The sequence below is a fragment of the Haemorhous mexicanus genome, chromosome 28 (genome assembly GCF_027477595.1).
Source record: "Haemorhous mexicanus isolate bHaeMex1 chromosome 28, bHaeMex1.pri, whole genome shotgun sequence".
Classification (NCBI taxonomy): domain Eukaryota; kingdom Metazoa; phylum Chordata; class Aves; order Passeriformes; family Fringillidae; genus Haemorhous; species Haemorhous mexicanus.
Window position 1 is genome coordinate 3,698,264 of NC_082368.1, and position 18,416 is coordinate 3,716,679.

The 18,416-nt window shown below is 47.9% G+C and overlaps 1 protein-coding gene across 1 annotated transcript in view; it reads left to right on the top strand.

The window, feature by feature from the left end:
- Window positions 1-59: 59 nt before the first annotated feature.
- The window catches only part of ACLY (ATP citrate lyase), a 28,564-nt gene continuing 10,207 nt past the window's right edge, over window positions 60-18,416 (top strand). The window contains exons 1-13 of the mRNA XM_059869575.1: window positions 60-186; window positions 5,686-5,855; window positions 7,628-7,750; window positions 8,740-8,802; window positions 9,751-9,941; window positions 10,891-10,970; window positions 11,418-11,552; window positions 13,225-13,339; window positions 13,839-13,975; window positions 14,385-14,446; window positions 14,618-14,735; window positions 15,788-15,942; window positions 17,227-17,317. Coding sequence (XP_059725558.1) covers window positions 5,697-5,855; window positions 7,628-7,750; window positions 8,740-8,802; window positions 9,751-9,941; window positions 10,891-10,970; window positions 11,418-11,552; window positions 13,225-13,339; window positions 13,839-13,975; window positions 14,385-14,446; window positions 14,618-14,735; window positions 15,788-15,942; window positions 17,227-17,317 — 1,429 coding nt within the window. The 5' untranslated portion in view covers window positions 60-186; window positions 5,686-5,696. The remainder of the gene's footprint in view (window positions 187-5,685; window positions 5,856-7,627; window positions 7,751-8,739; window positions 8,803-9,750; window positions 9,942-10,890; window positions 10,971-11,417; window positions 11,553-13,224; window positions 13,340-13,838; window positions 13,976-14,384; window positions 14,447-14,617; window positions 14,736-15,787; window positions 15,943-17,226; window positions 17,318-18,416) is intronic.

Genomic DNA, 18,416 nt, shown 5'->3' on the forward strand with positions numbered 1-18,416 from the left:
CAATGGGTGCGCGGCTGGCGCTCAGGCAACGCGCACGTGGTAGCGGCGGCGGCCAATGGGCGGCGGCGGCGGCCGTAGCCCGATGGGCCGGGGAGGCCGCGCTCCGCGAACAAAAGGCGGCGGCGGCGGCGCGAGCGGGGCCGGAGCGGCAGCGGAGCGGGGCGGGAGCGGCCGAGCGGGGCCCAGGTGAGTGCTGGGGCGGCTGCAGCGCCGGGCTCCGCCTGGCACGTGGCGCGGCCCCTCCGCCGGCGGCGCCCACGCGTCTGAGGAGGCGGGAACCGCGCTGGTTGTGGCCGGCCGCAGCCCCCACGGCTGGCGGTACGGGCGGGTGAGCCCCGGGAGCGGCCCGCAGCCTGCGGGAGCGCCGCGGGCTCGCTCGAGTGGCGGGTGTCCGGTTCGGTCCGGGCGGGTGAGCCCCTCGCTGCCGCCGGCGGGGCCGGCCCTGACCTTGCGAGGGCTCCGTCAGCGGTGCTGCTGCCCCGCTCGGGGCGCGGTGGCCGGGGCGGCTCCGGGGCACGGACGGTGTGCGGTGGTGACAGCGCGGAGATTATCACGGGGCTGGGGAAGGGTCTGGCTTTATACATTTCCCCCCCCTGCTCTTAGGGGGCCTTGGCCAAAGCGCTTTCCTCCCCTGCCATGAGGAAAATCCTTTCGTGGCCATCCGGGAGGAGCAGCCCCGCGTCGGGATCGCGCTGTTCCCGTACGAGCGGCAGCGTGTGCGCAGCCCGTGTGTCGCTCCCTCGCCAGGACAGTCGGCTGTGTTCCAGCTGTCCTGTTTGCTGCTTGCAAACACCTCCTGTTTGTCTTGCTGCTTTCGAAATTCTCATCCTGCTCTGCAGACTCTCCCTTCTCTCTCTCTCTCTCTCTCTTTTGAACAGTTTGTTGTCTGCAGGCTGAAAACTGAGCTGCACCCTGGCTATCCGGTTTGTAGGTGGTTGTACTTTCTGATCCCTGAGTGGGTTTGGAGCTCAGAGTATCAGCTCTGGAAATGCTGGGGCTGCAGAGCCCCCAAATTCCCTGCTGGGTAGCTGGTCACAGCTGGGTGTATGAATTCCATACTTCAGAGTGCACTAATCACAAGTCTTGTTTGATGAAATCCCCACCAGCCCTCTCTGACAGGGTTTGTGGTGGTTTCCAGTGGTACCCAAACGCTGTTGGGTGTCCTGCATGTGAGACTCTGCAGCTCTCTCCAGGTATCAGGGCTCTTTCAGCACTGCCTGAAGTGGTTCCCAAACAAGGACAGACACAGTTGGAAGTCCTGCCCAGCCATGGTGGCCAGGGAGCCCTTTACTGCTGTACACTGTGCACGTGATTTAAGGAATAAGCTTGTTAAGGAGCCCTAAGGCTGCAGAATAAGATGCTCTTTAATGACAGGATTCCCAAATTCCCCCCCTGTGGCACTGGGTGCCCACCAGGTCTCTGATAGCCACACGTAACCAATCCATAGTCTGTGTTCCTCCCTGGCTGCTGTGTTTCTCTCAGAGATTCTGTGTGCAGGGAGCCTCCCCCAGAGCTGGGCATGCAGCACCTGTTTGCATCACCCCACACAGCATTTCCCAACCACAGCTGGGGGACCATGACCTCACGTTGGCTGCAGCTCTGAGCCCTCACCGTGCTCTGATGAAACACACGGGTCTGCCAGGTGGGAGCTGATGTAACTTTTCATGCTGCCATGGGCTGAAAATACTGGCTTGGCTTGAACTGTGTTAATAAATTACCCAGAATGGAGGGGAGAGGCTGCTTTATGGTGTGGGTTTGTTGACACAGTTCTTGGGAGAGTGGGTGTCAAGCCTTCACTGGAGAGGGAGTCCTTTCCTCCTGGCCTGAAGTGTTGTTCTGGTACAGCTGGAGCACAGTACAATCCAGATCTCAGAGAACTCCCTGTGTGAGCACCACATTCTGTGTGAACACAGATTGCTGAAGCTGAGTTACACCTCTTCTTCTGGTTAGGAGAAAAACAAACTAAACCAATGTCTGTAATACTTTTTCTCCCCTTGCAGAGCAGACCGTGTCACACTGAGCAGTGCCACATCACTGATCTCCTGGGAGTCAGGGAGACTCCACCTGAGTCCTGTGTCAGGAATGCCTCTCTGTTTCTCCATCTGTATTTCCTTTGGATTTTTTGGGTGCACCCTTCAGCTGGTTGCTGATATATTGGGGCAGATGTAGCAGTTGTGTCACAGCAAACACAGCATCCAGCTTGAGGACTCTTGCCTGCCTTGCCACCATTCTGCTGATTTTTCTCTGTCAATACACTCAGGAAACTTTCCCCAAGCCTCAACTTATTTGTTTATATTTGGCAGGTGAAGTTTTGAGGGAATAAGTGCTGCTGAGCTCCTGAAAACAGGATCTAATCCATGTCTCTTACTTGCTAGCAAAGGCTGGAATTCAGCTCTTTTTGAATTGGTATGGGTGATGAGAGAAAGGTCTCCAAGGTGTTGCAGGGGAGCTGTTGGTGTTGGAGCCTCACTAAGTGAACACAATCATTCATGGAAATCTGTGGCACTTGTCCTGCTGACATGAATCTGCCCTTGTGGCTGGTGGGTGCAAGGTCTGGGGCTTGAAATACTGAGAAAATTGCAGATCAATCTTGGCTAATGAATGCTGAACAGAGCAGTGGAAGAGGACATTGTTATCCCACAGCTTGTGTTTTGCACGAGAAAAAGACATTTTCCCTGAGTTTACCTTCAAAGGTGCAGCCTCTGCTCTCCCCAGCACTGCAGGTGCTAAACATGACTTATGAAAATAAGATTAATTTTGCCAGGTGAGAGTTTGAACCTGTCTCATTCCTGGGGAACTGGGGAGATTCAGTTCCTCTGTAGTGACATGAGCCTGTGCCCTGTTCTGCTTGGTGTTAGCAGAACAGATGCAGTGAGTTAATGGACCTGCTCTGATAAACCTGCCCGAGCACACACAGCCAGGAATTGCTGATGCCCTATGGATTATTTTCCTGCTGATCTCTCTTAGCTTAACAGTTCAGCAGACTGAAGCAATTGCTTTGTGTTCTCTGTCCAGAAAGGCAGGGTTAGAACAGTGGAAAAACTGAGTGAGGGGTGTGATTAAAGACTTGCTAATGTTTAGGAAATGTGAAACTCGGGCAGATAAGGTCGAAACAGCCTCATTCCTGCTGTCCTGTTGCCATGACACAAGGATGCTATTTTTCATCTACTGCTATTGTAAGAATTCTGTAGTTTCCTTTCTTTACCCCAGCAGTGTTACTGCAAAAATGAGGTGATGAAGTCGTGAGGAAAAGCAGGGGAGCAGCAGAATGGAGCAACATGAAAAAGACCAGAAATGGTTCTGGGAGGGGAATGGCTCAAGTCCCTTGCATGTCACTTGTTCCCACTGAGGTTTTTTAACAGGACTATTCTTAATAAGACCTGAGGGACAGCCTGGCTCCAGTGTCTTGCACTTGCAGGGTATTCATTGGCAAAACCAGCATCAGCCTGAGTGGTTTCATTTGTAATTGTGGACTGAAGTTCTGCAGTGCTGTTCAGAGGCTCTGTGACACCCTGGAGAAATGACAAATACTTAGGTTTCTTAAAGAAATATGTTTGCCATTTTCTTTACCCATCTGCTTCTGCTGCAGTGAGATGTGACACTGTTTCCCTGGGACAGGCCCTGAGTGAATTGTGAAATTGATGGATTTTGAAGGGGTTTGAAGCAGGAATATTGTAGCTCTCTCTCAGGCAGAACAAATGGTGGCTGCAGATATTGTGGGAGCAGGTTTGCTCTCAGAAATAGCTCTGCTTATAGTACAAATTCCAGTGGAAAGTTTTGGGCTCTGCAGTACAGATGAGGTGTGTGTGTGCAGCTGTGAGGCTGGGCAGTGCTGTGGTGCCTGTGGGAACGTGTCTGTGTGTGCCTGCAGGGTCAGGCTGGGGGGCTGGTTTGGGGTTTGGTGTCCTCTGGCTGCTCACAAGAGCTCCTCTCTTGTCAGGCCACCTTGGGGCTAATAAACTAACAGGGGCTGTTTCAGTAGGCAGCTGGGGCAAGTTTTCTAGTGGCAGGAGTGGGGGTTGAGTCTGATGAAAGATGGGGTGCTGCAGGAACATCGCCCAATCCTGTTTTGAAATGGGATTAAATTGGAAGCTGTGCTGCAATCCTGTTCAGGTTTTACAACAGAACTCTTTGAAAGTGGGCCTGCAGTTCTTTGTCTTTTGCCTTTGTGATTTTTAACCCTGGAACTGCATTTGAAAAGATGGCAGTGGCAAAGTTGGCTGCTGGTCCTTAAGCACAGTTATCAGCTTTCAGTAATAGCACTTACTCAGCCTGACCTGTTTGGTTTTGGAAGCTCAGCCTGCCTCCTCCTATGGAGTAGGAGTTGGGATGGAGCCACCTCCTCCTTTCTGCTCTAGGGAGAAAAGTTCTTTATTTCTAATTATGGCTAGTTAATCGCTGCCTATTCTGTGTTTGCTTTTAGGATGAATAGCCCAGCTGATTACTAATGGTTATTACCCAGAGGGCAGCACAAGAAATGACTGGAATTGGTTAACTGTTTCTCTCTGTGGGTCTGCAGTGGGGCTTTATGAGGGCAGGTAGTCTTACTGAGCAGTTCTAGTATTGGCTGTCCAGGTGTTTAGATGGAATCTGAACTCCTTTTTTTTTGTGTTGGTGCCCCTCTGCTTTGCAGCTCTCCCAGAATCCATCCCAAAGGTGCTTTTGCTTCTTGCCACGCTGGCAGTGCTTGGGGAACAATGACATGACCCCAGTCACTCAGAATGCAGGAGGAGCTGCTGCTTGAGCCTCCCTGTCAGCAGTCTGACCCCCCAGACATACCAAACCTGCTGGCTGGTCACAGCACTCAGTTCTGATGTGTGACACATGCAGACAGGGTCACTGCGATGAAGTATTCTTTTAAATAAGTGTTTATGGCAGCTAAAAATAAATGGATCTTTGACACCTTATCAAAAAGAATAGTTGCACTCTTGAGGCCAGAAATCATTTGCTTACATCAGTTTGGAATATGCTCGAAAAGAGAAGAAAACCATCCATAGGAAAGGGATGGAATTTGGAATTTTCCTTAAAAAAAACCCCAAACCCATAACCAAAACAAACTGTAAACTTAATCTTTGTTGTTGTCTTGATTATCTTATTCTGTCAGATGTCAAGCTCTTTCCAAGAAACCTAGTTTTGAAACAAAAAGCAGTGATGTAAACCTAGTCTAGTTTTGGTAATCCTGGCAGTGTTTTCTTTTCCCTTTAGAAAAGGGATGGGCATTGCTGACATGCCCACAGTCAGGCCTGGCTGGGAATATGGGATGCCTTAGAGAAGTGAGTAGGAGGGAGGAGATCCCTCCCTGGAAATGCACCAGAAGAAGGGGTAGGGGGGTTACACCACAGCAATCCTGGGCTGCTGTGACATTGGGGAGAGCTGGGCACTGCCCTGGATGTGAGGGGATGCTCCAAGCTGTGGCTTTGGGAAAGAAAGGCTTGGTGGTGGCTGGGACAAACTGCAGGGATTCTGCCTTTCCCTGCAGACAGGGCTGGATGAAAACAGTGTGCATGGCAGGGGACCGGGGTAGAAGTTTTAAGCAATGTGAGTAGTTCTTGCTTATCAGGGGAGTTTTATGATCTTACATGTAATTGGTTTGCTTTGGGTTTGTGTTGAGCTGAGTGATGCAGAGTTCTTGGCCAGAACAGGGCTCTGTTCCTGATGAATTTTTGTTTTTTTTTCCCCATCCAGACTAAGTAACCATGTCAGCCAAAGCCATCTCTGAGCAGACAGGGAAGGAGTTCTTGTACAAGTACATCTGCACGTCCTCTGCCATCCAGAACCGCTTCAAGTATGCCCGGGTCACGCCAGCCACGGACTGGGCACGGCTCACCCAGGACCACCCCTGGCTCCTGAGCGAGGTAAGGGCAGGGACAGCAGGATCTGCCCTCCTGCAGCACCTGAGCACTGCTCCAGACCCTTCCTGAAGGACCAGTTGAAATATGATTTTCTTCGAGTTAGGTCTCATAAGCTTTTGGAGATATATTTTGCACCCAAGATAGCTCAGCTACCTTAAAAGGCATAGAATCAGCAGGATGGCTTCTGTGGTAGTGTTGGAAGCAAAAAGGTTTTATTAAAAAGGCAAAATAATAAACTCTTTACAGATAAAAACCAGTCTAGGTGCAAGAGGTTCTTGCTCCGGGTAAAACTCCTCACAAAAGCAATTAGTTTCTTTGTTCTCTTCTTTTTCTAGTGAATTGCCCAAGCAGGACAGGACTTTTTGGATTCTGTCCAATTGGCTGTCCTTAAGTTTAAAGTGAAGTCCCCCAAGTCCTATAAAATGCCTTTTCACCTCACTGAAGAGAGAAACTTCTGGGCTTATTTCCTTTTTAAGGGGATAAAGGATAATTTTGTCACTCCATCAACCAAGAGCACATTCCTATAACCAGACACTGCTGCTGCTCTGCTGCAGTCACTCCCAACCTTGATGAAGAAACAAATCTTGCTTCAAGGCTCACTATCACCTCATGGGGGGCTGATTATTCCTTTAAGACTGAAATACAGGAGCAGTGATAGCTGTGAAGCAGTTGCTCATAACTGCACAGAAGGTAAAGGAGGTTGATTCAGAGATGTCAGTCTCTATTCTCAAAGCTTTGCTCTCTGAAATGAGGGAGTACTTTCCCCATGTCAAGTTAGGACACCACTTAGTTTTCTTGAATTCAAGCAAAATGTCAGGGAAAACTTCCTTTTTTTAAATTTTTCAGTGCAAAATCATTTATCTCTATCTCATATCCTCACACTTTCTGTAGAGAAAACATACCCCGAGCTCTTTCTAATTAGCTGTCCAAGCTGGCTCCTTTCCTGTGGTTAATTATATTAAGTCATTGGCTGGAGAACATGAGTGTCTCATAGTCCTTGACTGACTGATAAAAGCCCTGCACTAATTAGATGTTCCATGCTCAAGTGCCTGAATGAACTGCAGGAGGAGATCAGCAGTGCTTCTGAAAGCCTTGCAGGAAGCCAGAAGGGAGCAAGGTTGTTTTTGGATCTTCTTTAATGCACGTTCTGTAAGGCTGGAAAGGGCTTCAGGTCCAACAGCAAGACCATGCTCAGTGTCCTTTACTGCAGCACAGTGTGTTCTGACTCTGAAGGTGCTGAAGTTCCAGGACATATCAGTGGTACAGGAGAATGACACCCAGTTCTAGTTTGGTTCTTTAAAAGGATATTTGCAAGCTGGAGATGTGTATAAACCAGGAGCAGCTGTCCATGGGTAACTTATAAAGAGCCACAGTCAGTTGGCTGAAATGTGCATGACCCTGGCCAGTCTCAAAAGCAAAGTGTAGTGACAGCAGGAGGGTTTTTTAATTATTATTTTTGTGAGCAGCTGTCTGTGACTGTCATGACTTTTATTGGGTTTTTCATCAAAAAAAGAACAAGCTGTCACCTCAGCCTCTGATGTCTGCTTACAGCTGAGTAGAAACAAGGCAGCTTTTCTCAAAGTACAGCAGAAGAAAACCCAAACTTGCAGGCATAGTGTACCAGTAGCTTGATTTGCCAGGATGAAAGGAATTTTACAAGGATGGGTGCTGTGCAGAACTGATTTAAGTTTTTACTTCACTATTTGCAGAGAACCACTCGACCAAAATCACTTTCTAATGCTTCTTCCTTTAACTCTCTTGCCCAACCTCTGCAGCGTTTGGTGGTGAAGCCAGATCAGCTCATCAAGAGACGTGGGAAGCTGGGACTGGTTGGGATTAACCTCACCCTGGATCAGGTCAAGGCTTGGCTCAAGCAGCGTCTGGGCCAGGAAACCACGGTGAGTGAGCCACGAAAGTGGCTTCACTTTTGCTCCCAGGACAGGAAAAAAGCTCTAAAAATCCTCTCCTGCAGCCAGCCTCTGTGTTTTGGCTGATGATTGAGTGTTACTTCAGGCCCTTATTTTAACTCAGTGCTGCCATGTAATATTTATTTTCCTGGGAATGACAGTGCAGTGCTAATGATAATGAAGTGCCTGCCATGCCTGCTGCTGTGTTTTGGGAGCTGATGGAGTTGTGCTGCCTGAAGGAATTGATGCCTTTGGCCCTGCTGGGATTGATTTGGCTCTGGCTCTGAGCTGGTGCAGCAGGAATTGGGAAACAGCAGGAGGAGCACTGTGAGTGCTCCCTGTTGGGAAAACCATGGGTGTGGAAATTACTCCTTTAGCACAACAACAACCATATCAAAAGCAAGGTCTGGGCCACAGATTCAGGACCACTGGTGTCCTCAGAAGCAGGGAGTGTCCCCCAGTGTCTCTTGAGCCTGGAACCATGGGTTTGGAGAACAGCAAAGTGTCTGCACAAAACAGTTCCTGGACACATAAAAAGAGGCTAAAGGATTCTCTTGCTCTTCTGTGCTCCCTGATACCATTTCAGGGTGAACCCTACTCTGAGGCCTCTACTCCTGCCACTAGCTCAGGAATTCCTCTCTTCTGAATTTTCCACTACTCCAAGAGCCTCTCAGGCCCTTGTGCCTCACTGTGCTGAGCAGGGCCCAGTGACAGAGCTGTCTCTGGGACAGGAGAGGAGAGCAGCTGTCCTGGTGTAATTCTGATACCCCTCTGTCCTGTTAGGAATGGGAAAGGTGACTGTCTCCTGTAACCAGATACCCTGAATGCTGTGCTGCAGAGGGAGGAGTGGTTCCCCAGCAGGCACAGTGGAGAGGGAGCAATTTTAGAGCAGTGCTGATTAATTCTCAAACCTTCCCTTATGCTGTCACAAATGTGCTGGACAAGTATTTATGAGTGTTTATCTTGTTTTCTGTCCCCAGATTGGTAATGCCAAGGGAATCCTGAAGAACTTTCTGATTGAACCTTTTGTCCCTCACAAGCAGGTTAGTACACCATTAAAGGAGGCTTTTAAATCTCTTTGGGCTTGCATGCTTAGCTGCATTGGTACAGTGGAGAAAGCAGAAGTTTGGGAATGTGCTGTTGAGCTGACAGTGCTGCTGAATACCCTGGGCAAAAACATCTTCTGTATTTCCATACTGAAATTTTAAGTAGAAAATAAATTCATACACCTTCATATTCCTTATAATTTTTAATGAGTTTGCCAATGCAGTGAAACTCCTAAGAGAGTACATCATAGCAAGGCCACTACAATACAAATAAAACTGCAATTATAACAGAAGAAGGATCTGCCAGACACTTCTGCACACAGATCTTTTTGTTTGTTACGATCTTTGCTGAGATAACATCATTGTTTCCTTTTCCTCATCTAAATAAAAATGACTGGTAAGTCGTTCTCAGTGTCAGGGCCACTCCAGCACTGCTGCTCCTTGGGTGTAGCTGCTCTGAGAGGCCCTGACAAAGGAGGAGTGATGAGGACTCCACTGGTATCATCAGGCTAATTAATTACTTTATTATACTATATTACATTACATCTAAAGTGAACCTGCCAAGCACTGAACTCTGCACACACTGCACAGAATCTCGTGGCTGTCAGTGACAGTCCTGACACACACACACACACACACCTGGCCCTGACAGGCCAAGGAAACAAAACATCATCACTGTGGGTAAACAATCTCCACATTGCATTCTGCTGTGGCACAAACACAGGCACAGCAAGTGAGATAAGAATTGTGTTTTCTCTTTCTCTGATGTTTGGAGAATGTGAAACCCAGAAATATTCTTGAGAAGAGTTGTGCCTTGCTTTACTCTGTGAAGAGAAATGTGGGGCTACACTTGGGAAGCTTTGGGCTCAGCTGCCCCAATCCCAGCACTGGCACAAAAGCCTCTGGATGTCACTGCTAAATGCTTGTCCCTGCTGTGTGGCACAGGAGGAAGAGTTCTATGTGTGCATTTATGCTGCCCGTGAGGGAGACTATGTGCTCTTCCACCACGAAGGGGGTGTGGATGTGGGAGATGTGGATGCCAAGGCTCAGAAGCTGCTCGTGGCAGTGGATGAGAAGCTCAGTGAATCAGATGTGAAGAAGCATCTCCTGCAGCATGCACCAGCTGACAAGAAGGAGTAAGTAGAGATGCAGTTCTGGGTAGGAGCAGCCATGCAGCAGCTGCTCTCTTTTGTCTCAGTGCCACATCCCTCTATTTTCTTAACCCTGATGCTCACTCTCCTGCCCTTCTTGCTGGTCTCCAAAATATGCCATGCATCCTGAATCCAAGCTCTCTGACCTTATCTCAGCTGCCTGTAAAACCCAAAAATAAGGTTTCTTAGTGCTGAGCCTTTGCTTGGCAGCAGCACTTGTCAGCCTGCTTGGGTCTCAACCTGAGACTGGAGACATGTGCTGAATTCTGATCCTTTGTGCCAGCACAGAAGTTTCTTTTGTTTAGTGAGCTGGTGATGAGATGTGGCTCTGACTGCTAATTCAGAACTTCCCTCTCCCTTGCTCTGGCCTGATCTCCAAAGTTATTCTCCTGTTCTTCCTTCTGCAGGCTTATCTGCAGATCTCAAGGCTTCTGCATCTCCCTCAATTAGATGCCCATACTTAGTTAGTCTAGTATGAGTCATGATTTTACCAAACATAGCTTAATCCTCACTGACATGGTGCAGGACTGAAGGGTGAAGGAGCCTGTCACTCCACCAGTTCACTGCAGCCTCCTCCCCATCACAGCTAAGGAAGCTCAGATCTGACAAAGATGGCTATCAGCAGAGAGGCAAAGATGTCTTCTGTCTTGTAGGGAGATAAATCAGACTGCACAGCTCTGACAGTTGGGAGCAACTGTGTCCTCAGCAGAGTTTGGTGGAGGGTAATTAAGATGAGTCATCAAGGTCTTCCTTCCCTTGAGTCATCCATCACCCAGGCTCCATCCAGAGAAGATGAATGAGAAGGAAAGAAATTGATGCCAAGTAGATTTGCAGATTGCCACTCATACCAATGAATAGAGCAGGCTGTACTTAGATTTGGCTGCTTTCATTAACTTGTGTTAATTTTTTTTCCCTTTTTTTTTTTTTTTTACAGCATCTTGGCCAGCTTCATCTGTGGCTTGTTCAACCTTTATGAAGATCTGTATTTTACGTACCTCGAGATCAATCCATTAGGTAATGAATATTTTTGGAAGCAGAACTTTCTGTTCTGAACTACTAAAACGTGTTCCTGATCCTTCCTTTGGTTCTGTAATTCACAACAGCAGCAGGTGCCATGTGCAGAAGTTCAGAAGTGGCAGTGATCTGTCTTTGAGCTGTGCATTCAGTGAATTAAAAATGAGGAAATGAAAAATTCCATTGAAGAGAATGTTAAGGCAGAACTGAAGAAAATAAAAATTGCACTGTAGAACAAAATATCCCCTGAGACAGAGCCTGGACCATGGCCACAGTTCCTGGTTAATTCCTCAGGGAACTTGCTGGGGCTGGTCAGTACTGCCCAGTGCCAGGGAAAGCAGCAGCCACCCGATTTTGCAATGATGCCCGTGTGGTACCAGCTGTTGGAGTAAATCTGCACTGTGTCTCTGTACAACCCAGAGCTAACTGTGATGTTTCTCCCTGCAGTGGTCACCAAGGATGGTGTTTACATCCTTGATATGGCTGCAAAGATCGACGCCACGGCTGACTACATCTGCAAAGTGAAGTGGGGGGATGTGGAGTTCCCCCCTCCTTTTGGCAGGGAAGCTTACCCTGAGGCAAGTGACAGCTGAATTCCTTCACTGTGCCCTGAATTTATCATTGCTTGTATGCCCATGTATCACCAGAGGGGTATCAGGGACAGACAAAGGTGATACAGAGACTCCATCATGAGAAGGCATTTTATTATTAGAAATTCACAGTTCTTATGCAAACAATGGTGGGCATAAGCCTGATTGGCCTTTAGGAATCTTCTCTCACCTGTTGGTCAAGAAGGGACAACTCCTCCTTGTAAACATCTCTGACAAACAGAGGTTGCCTGCCAGGTGCAGAGATTGAGATAATAATTGTTTTAATTCTTTCTCTGAGCTTTCTCACAGCTTCCCAGGAAAATCCTGGGAGGGAGCTGTGTCTCTCTCTGTTCAGAGGATATGTGATTACCACCTCCATGGCATTGCTGTTTCCAGCTTGTTGCTGTGTCTCAAGCCCCTGGGCAGTGCTGTCCATGATAACCTGTGCATGGGTAGCTGTACTCCTAGGACTGCTCAGAATCACACTCTGAACTGCAGTTGCTTCCCAGCTCTGTTTGGTCAGTTCTTTAATTCAGAATTGACTTTTTTTAATGGAGGCTGATAATTAACTTCCATCAGCTGTGTGCCAGAGCTCTGTGCCTGTGCAGAGCTTCCTTTTGTGCTTCCTGCCCACGTTGCTCCCCTCAGCATCACTATTTTTCTCTTGGAGCAGTGGTTACTGGGAGCCCTGTGGGAGCTGACATTCCCTCAGTGTGTCAGTGTCAGTTCTGAGAGCAGAGCAGCAGCTGTGTGCACAGGCTGCATCCAAGGGTGAATCCAGAGAAAATAGTCCCCATTTCTGGCATTTATAAGTAAGAAGATGTTAATACACCTATTTTCCAAAAAGTGAGGACAATTTACAATGAGCACTTTATTGTAAAGCTAGCAGTGCCTGTTCCCTCTCCAAATTCCCTGGGTCTGTACTGCTGGATGCACAGGAACTGCTCCAGACAGGTCCCAGCAGCTTCAGAGGCTGCTGGAAGTAGAGCTCTCTCCTTAATTATTCTGTTACTTATTTCAGGGGTCTGTTCTTCTCTCTCCAAAAAGATCTCTGTCCTGACTTTTTCATTTAAATCATTATAATTATGCTTCTGTTTTAAGGTTTTTGTACTGTGGCCAGGAAATCCATTTAGCTGTTCCTTTCCATGTAGCTTGCTGGATGCCAGCACTCAACTCAGTTTGCTCTTAAAAGAATTAGTTCAGTTTTTGTCTCTGAATCATTCCTCTCTGAGTCCCTGGGAAGGTTGTTATGGCAGAGTCTTTGCTGAGAATGTTAATGAACTCTGATGAAGTGCTGCTCAGCAGCCTGGCACACTGGGCTGCAGGGGCACCACGTTGAGCCAAATTACAGCTCTCAGTGATTATGTTCCTGGCTCCAGCACAGCCAGAGTGGTCACCATGGGTGAGATGAATTTTAGATTTCCTCAGGTCTCAGTCTTGGATGAGGCCAGAACAGACTTTACAGTTCTGTTCAGATTTTGTGCCTGTTGTGTGATGGAGGGATGGAGCTGGGCCTCTGTCCCTGACAAATGCTGAGTTTGTAGCTCTGCTGTCCCTGAGGTGTGATTGCTCTGTGTCCAAATGCACCCAGCACTGTGAACCCTTGGGATGGTGGAGGGAGGTGCAGGAGGAAGCTGAGGTTGTGCTGCTCTCTCTGCAGGAAGCCTACATTGCTGACCTGGATTCCAAGAGTGGGGCCAGCCTGAAGCTTACAATCCTGAACCCCAAAGGCAGGATCTGGACCATGGTGGCTGGTGGTGGTGCCTCAGTGGTGTACAGGTAAAGAAAGCAAGATTTCCAGAGGGAGAGGATCTCAAGTGCTGGGAGAACATAACTGCTGCAGCCTCTGGAAAGTAGAATCTCCTAAAGCCATTTGTCCTGTGCTGTGACTGTTTGGGATCTGTTCAGAATGAAGATTCTGTGCAGATTTTTCACCAGGCTATGGAACATTGTGTCAGCCGTGGAATTTATTTTTGCAAGGGTTGGGGTTAGATAGTTTCTTACAGAAATACAGTTCCTTTCTGACTGACAAAGAAACAAGCTGGCTGGAGGCTGTTGAGGGTGATATGATTGCTGTAGTGGTTGCTGAGTTTGCATCTGGGGAGCTTGAGAAGATTAATCATGGCTGGCACTAAGAGGAGAGCAGCTTTGTGTTCAGCAGACAGCACTGCCCCTCTGTTAAGAATCCCACTTCCCCAGGGATTTGGAATACTTCAGGAACTTTATAGTGACTCAAATTATAATTAATCTCTTAAATAACTGCTTTTTTTATTGTTAGTGACACCATTTGTGACCTGGGGGGTGTGAATGAGCTGGCAAACTATGGGGAGTACTCAGGAGCCCCGAGTGAGCAGCAGACCTATGACTATGCCAAAACCATCCTCTCCCTCATGACCCGAGAGAAGCACCCAGAAGGTAAGGGAGATGCTGCAGTTCCAAAGCTGTGAACCTGTCTGGCAGAAAAACCTGGGTAAATCTGGGCTGTTACTATGCTTAGCCTTCCTGGCAGAGCTTTCAATGTACTTCTGCCTTCTGAACAAATGAGGGTTGGGTTTCTGTCAGCTCTTGCTTCAAAGAGAGGACTTGTGGTTTTTCATGGGGCCTGAGAGATCCTTATCAAACATTCTTTCTTGGTACAAAGCTCTTATCTTCCAGGCTCTACTAAACTTAACTGGTTTAGGGTTGTTTTTTTTTTTTTCCTAAAGACAGCTGGTTATTCTGCAACTTTGTGCAACTTTGTTTTACTTGATGTCCTTAATGCTTTCCTGATCTAGGAGTACTCTGCTCTTGAGATGGCTTTACTTACCTGTGCTTCTTCCCTCAGGGAAGATCCTGATTATTGGAGGCAGCATTGCAAACTTCACCAATGTAGCAGCCACCTTTAAAGTAAGTGACCAGTCTCAAACACCAGCAAACACACAGTTGTCATCCTCCAGCCCTTCTTCCCAATTCCATCTTTGGCTGAGGTTCACAGTCCATCTCTTCCAGGAGTTTGAGATGATGGGACAGGGTAAATGCCTGGCTGCCTGGGTCACCTGTCCTGTGTGTTTCTTTTAGGGCATTGTGAGAGCAATTAAGGATTACCAAGGGCCTCTGAAGGAGCATGAGGTGAGGATCTTTGTACGAAGAGGAGGCCCCAACTACCAGGAAGGGCTGCGTGTCATGGGAGAAGTTGGTAAGGACCAAGCTTGTCCTTAAGTTTTATTCTTGCATCTTGTTTCTTCCACTGGCTTTCTGTGGGGGTTTCAGTTCAGTTTCTCTGGGTCTGGATTGAAGGCACTTGAGACAGCAGTTCATGTTCAGACTCAGGTGTTTATTATTTCTTATCAGTAAAACAGTCTCACCACTGTGAGTTGGGCAGCTTTTCATTAGAAGGCACAAAATGGCCAACAATCTCTTGTTCCAAGGGCTTTTAAGACTAAACTATCCAATTAAGAACTGACACCTAGATTGTTTTCCCTTTTAACCCAATAACTGATCCCAATGTGGACTTTTCTGCCCAATTACAAAATACCACCCAAACCCATGAAGAAGGAGGAGGAAGAAGCATGAAGAAGAAACCCAGGACAAACCCTGTGCCCTCCACCTTGCTTCCATCCACAATGTACTAAAAATCCCCAAACCTAAAAGTGATACACCTACACTGCTCTCTATAATCTATTTCACACTTTTGTGGATTCCAGTCTATCTTGAAATCTGGGAAACTTTCTCCATGAATGAGGGTCAAAGTCAGTGCTCTCCTGGGGATCAGGGCACCCCAGAGCAGACAGAGAAATATTCCCTGGGTGCCCTGGATTTCCAGAGCTTTCTTGCAGAGGATCAGTAACAGGACATCACACCATGATCAATATGATCAAGTGAACCCAATTTATTGCAAAAAGCAAGCTCTAGTTATACTGTTTTCTATTGTTCACACCTCAAGCTAACACATGATTGGTTAAATCCTTCTACAAAAGCATTTTAATCCTTCAGTTAATTTTAATTAGTTGTTCTTCTTCATGTGTCTCACTGTGGTTTTCTTGTCTGCCTTTGCATCCTGACCTGTCTGCTTCTGAGCATGTTCTTCTCCTTTCATGTCCTTCAAGGGCATGGTGACCTTACTCAGCTTCTATGAAGGCTGGATTGTGCAGATGTTGCACATGTTGTCCTGCAAAAAAACTCTCAGCACTTCCTCAAGGAGCAAGGGCTTTCCTTGAGGATGCCTACTGCTCTTGTGTACTTCCACAGGGAAGACCACGGGGATCCCCATCCACGTGTTTGGCACGGAGACCCACATGACAGCCATCGTGGGCATGGCCCTGGGCCACCGGCCCATCCCCAACCAGCCTCCAGCTGCAGCCCACACTGCCAACTTCCTGCTCAACGCCAGCGGCAGCCCCTCGGTGAGCTCCTCCATGGGGACAGGGGCAGGAGCCTCCAAAGGCAGGCTGGAAAGGCATTTTGGCCACTAGTGTGTTTGTAGGATGGTTTAGGAGCTCCTTCCCCATGGTGGCAGGTGACAGGGTGAGGAGCCTCCTGAAGGCAGCTGCCCATCCAAGCAGGCTGGAAAGGCATTTTGGCCACTTGTGTATTTGTAGGGAGCTTTAGGAAAACAAACATGGCTCTGCTGGTGTGGTTTATCAGGAGGGGCCACCCCAATCTGACTCATGCACAAAATGTGGCCTCTTAACTTCCTCCTCAATGCCAGCAGCAGCCCCTTGGTGAGCTCCTCCCCATGGGGTCAGGGGACAGGGTGAGGAGCCTCCTGAAGGCAGCTGCCCATCCAAGCAGGCTGGAAAGGCATTTTGGCCACTTGTGTATTTGTAGGATGGTTTAGGGAAACAAACTCCACCAGCAGAGCCATGTTTATCAGGAGAGGCCACCCCAGTCTCGCTCGTGCACAGAATGTGGCCTCTCAACTTCCTCCTCAATGCCAGTGGCAGCCCCTCAGTGAGCTCCTCCCCATGGGGACAGGGTGAGGAGTCTCCCAAAGGCAGGCTGGAAAGGCATTTTGGCCACTAGTGTGTATGTAGGAAGCTTTAGGAAAACAAACATGGCTCTGCTGGTGTGGTTTATCAGGAGAGGCCACCCCAGTGCCCATGTCAGTGTGGCCTCTCAAAGCTGGCAGTGTGACTGTTGAACCTACTGGGTGTTGTGGGGGTTTCTAGGACAAGGTGAGAGATGAGAATCTGACTCCCAAGTTTTCAGAAGGCTGATTTATTATTTTATTATATTATATTAAAAGAAAATTCTATACTAAAGCTGCACTAAAGAAAGAGGAGACATCAGAAGGCTAGACAAGAATGATAATAAAAACCTGTGACTGACCAGAGTCCTGGACTGGGATTGGTTATTAAGTCAACACAGTTCACATGGAACTAATCCAAGATGCTCTTGTTAGTAAATAACTTCTAAACTACATTTCAAAGCAATTAAATAATTATTATTTACATTTTTCTTCTGAGGCTTCTCAGGAGAAAAATCCTGGCAAAGGGATTTTTCATAACATATCACAGTAACAACTAGATCATTCAGTTTTCTGTTGCTTGACTGAAAACTCATTTTCTTTGGTTTTATTTGTAATAGACCAGAGTAGCCAAAGCGAGGCCACCTCCCCCTCTGTGTTCCAGGTTCCAGGCCATACCTGGAGCACTGTCCCTCACTGACTTGGCTTCTGAATCTTTCAGACTCCAGCACCAAGCAGAACTGCCTCCTTCTCTGAGTCCAAACCAGATGGCATTGCTCCAGCTAAGAAGGCAAAACCAACAGCCCCTCTTGGTGAGTTCAGCCCTGGGAGTGCTGCTGGCAGTGCTCTGCTGTTCCCAAAGGCAGGATGGGCGTGAGACAAATGCTTTTGTTCTGGATGTAAAGGGAAGCAGTTTTGTGGCACCTGCCTGTCCTTGTCTTGAGTGTAGTTCAGTGGTTTAGCAGCTCACTTGTGCCACGAGCTCATACACACAGCAAGTCAGGGTTGCCCTGATCTGGGGTGTTCAGGAACAGCACAAGGAGAGGAAGTACAGTGAGAGGGCTCCAGTCTCTTGTTTTTTAACAAGAGCAAGCCCAAAAGCCCTGAGTGCTGTGGAGAGGAGAGGAGGGGCTGCTGCAGCAGCTGCAGCACTCAGCTCTGTCATACCATTGCATGAGTGATTCTCTCTTCAACAGATTCAATCCCAGCCTCGAGACCTGGTTCAGGTAGGACCTGTGTGACCTGCTGAATGTGCCTGGCCTGGCTGGCAGCTGACTTTTTTTAGTTCTTAGTTTTGTTGCTGTTTTATCTCTCCAAAAGTTTGCTGTGTTGTCTGGTCCTTTCCTCCTGCCCAGCATATTTAGCTGTCACCATGGGGACTTCTAATCTGTTTTTTCAAGTGCAGATAACATATGCCTCTGCACAAATATTTCCTGTTTCTGGGGGAGAGAGGGCCAGGTCTCAAACAAACTTCGTTTTTTCTTCCCTTCCCCCACACAACCATCACAGAGAAGAACAGCCTGAGGCACTTAGTGAAAAGCTGTGTTCTCTTTGCTTTCCAAAAGGAGGAGTGACCAATAACTGCTATCTTATTTCAAAGGGAAACAAAGTAGTGCAGGGGGTGCTGGTTATCAGGTTTGGAAAGCACAGAAAAGTCACAAATTAACTAAACGTTGCCTTAGCAGTGCAGCAAACCATTAAAGCTTGTGCTCTGTGAAGTTACTTTATAGGGACTTTAAAACTCTCTTGGGCTCTGTGCTGTGTGAGAATAAACTGCTGAACTGGAGGCAAAGTAGAGCTTCAAGCTACCTCCCTTATCATGAGAAGGGACAGTAGAAAGGGAATTCTTGGATTGTTGCTCTCAGGCAAACATCATTGCCTCTCTGGGTCTGCATTTTGGTGTTCCTGGGA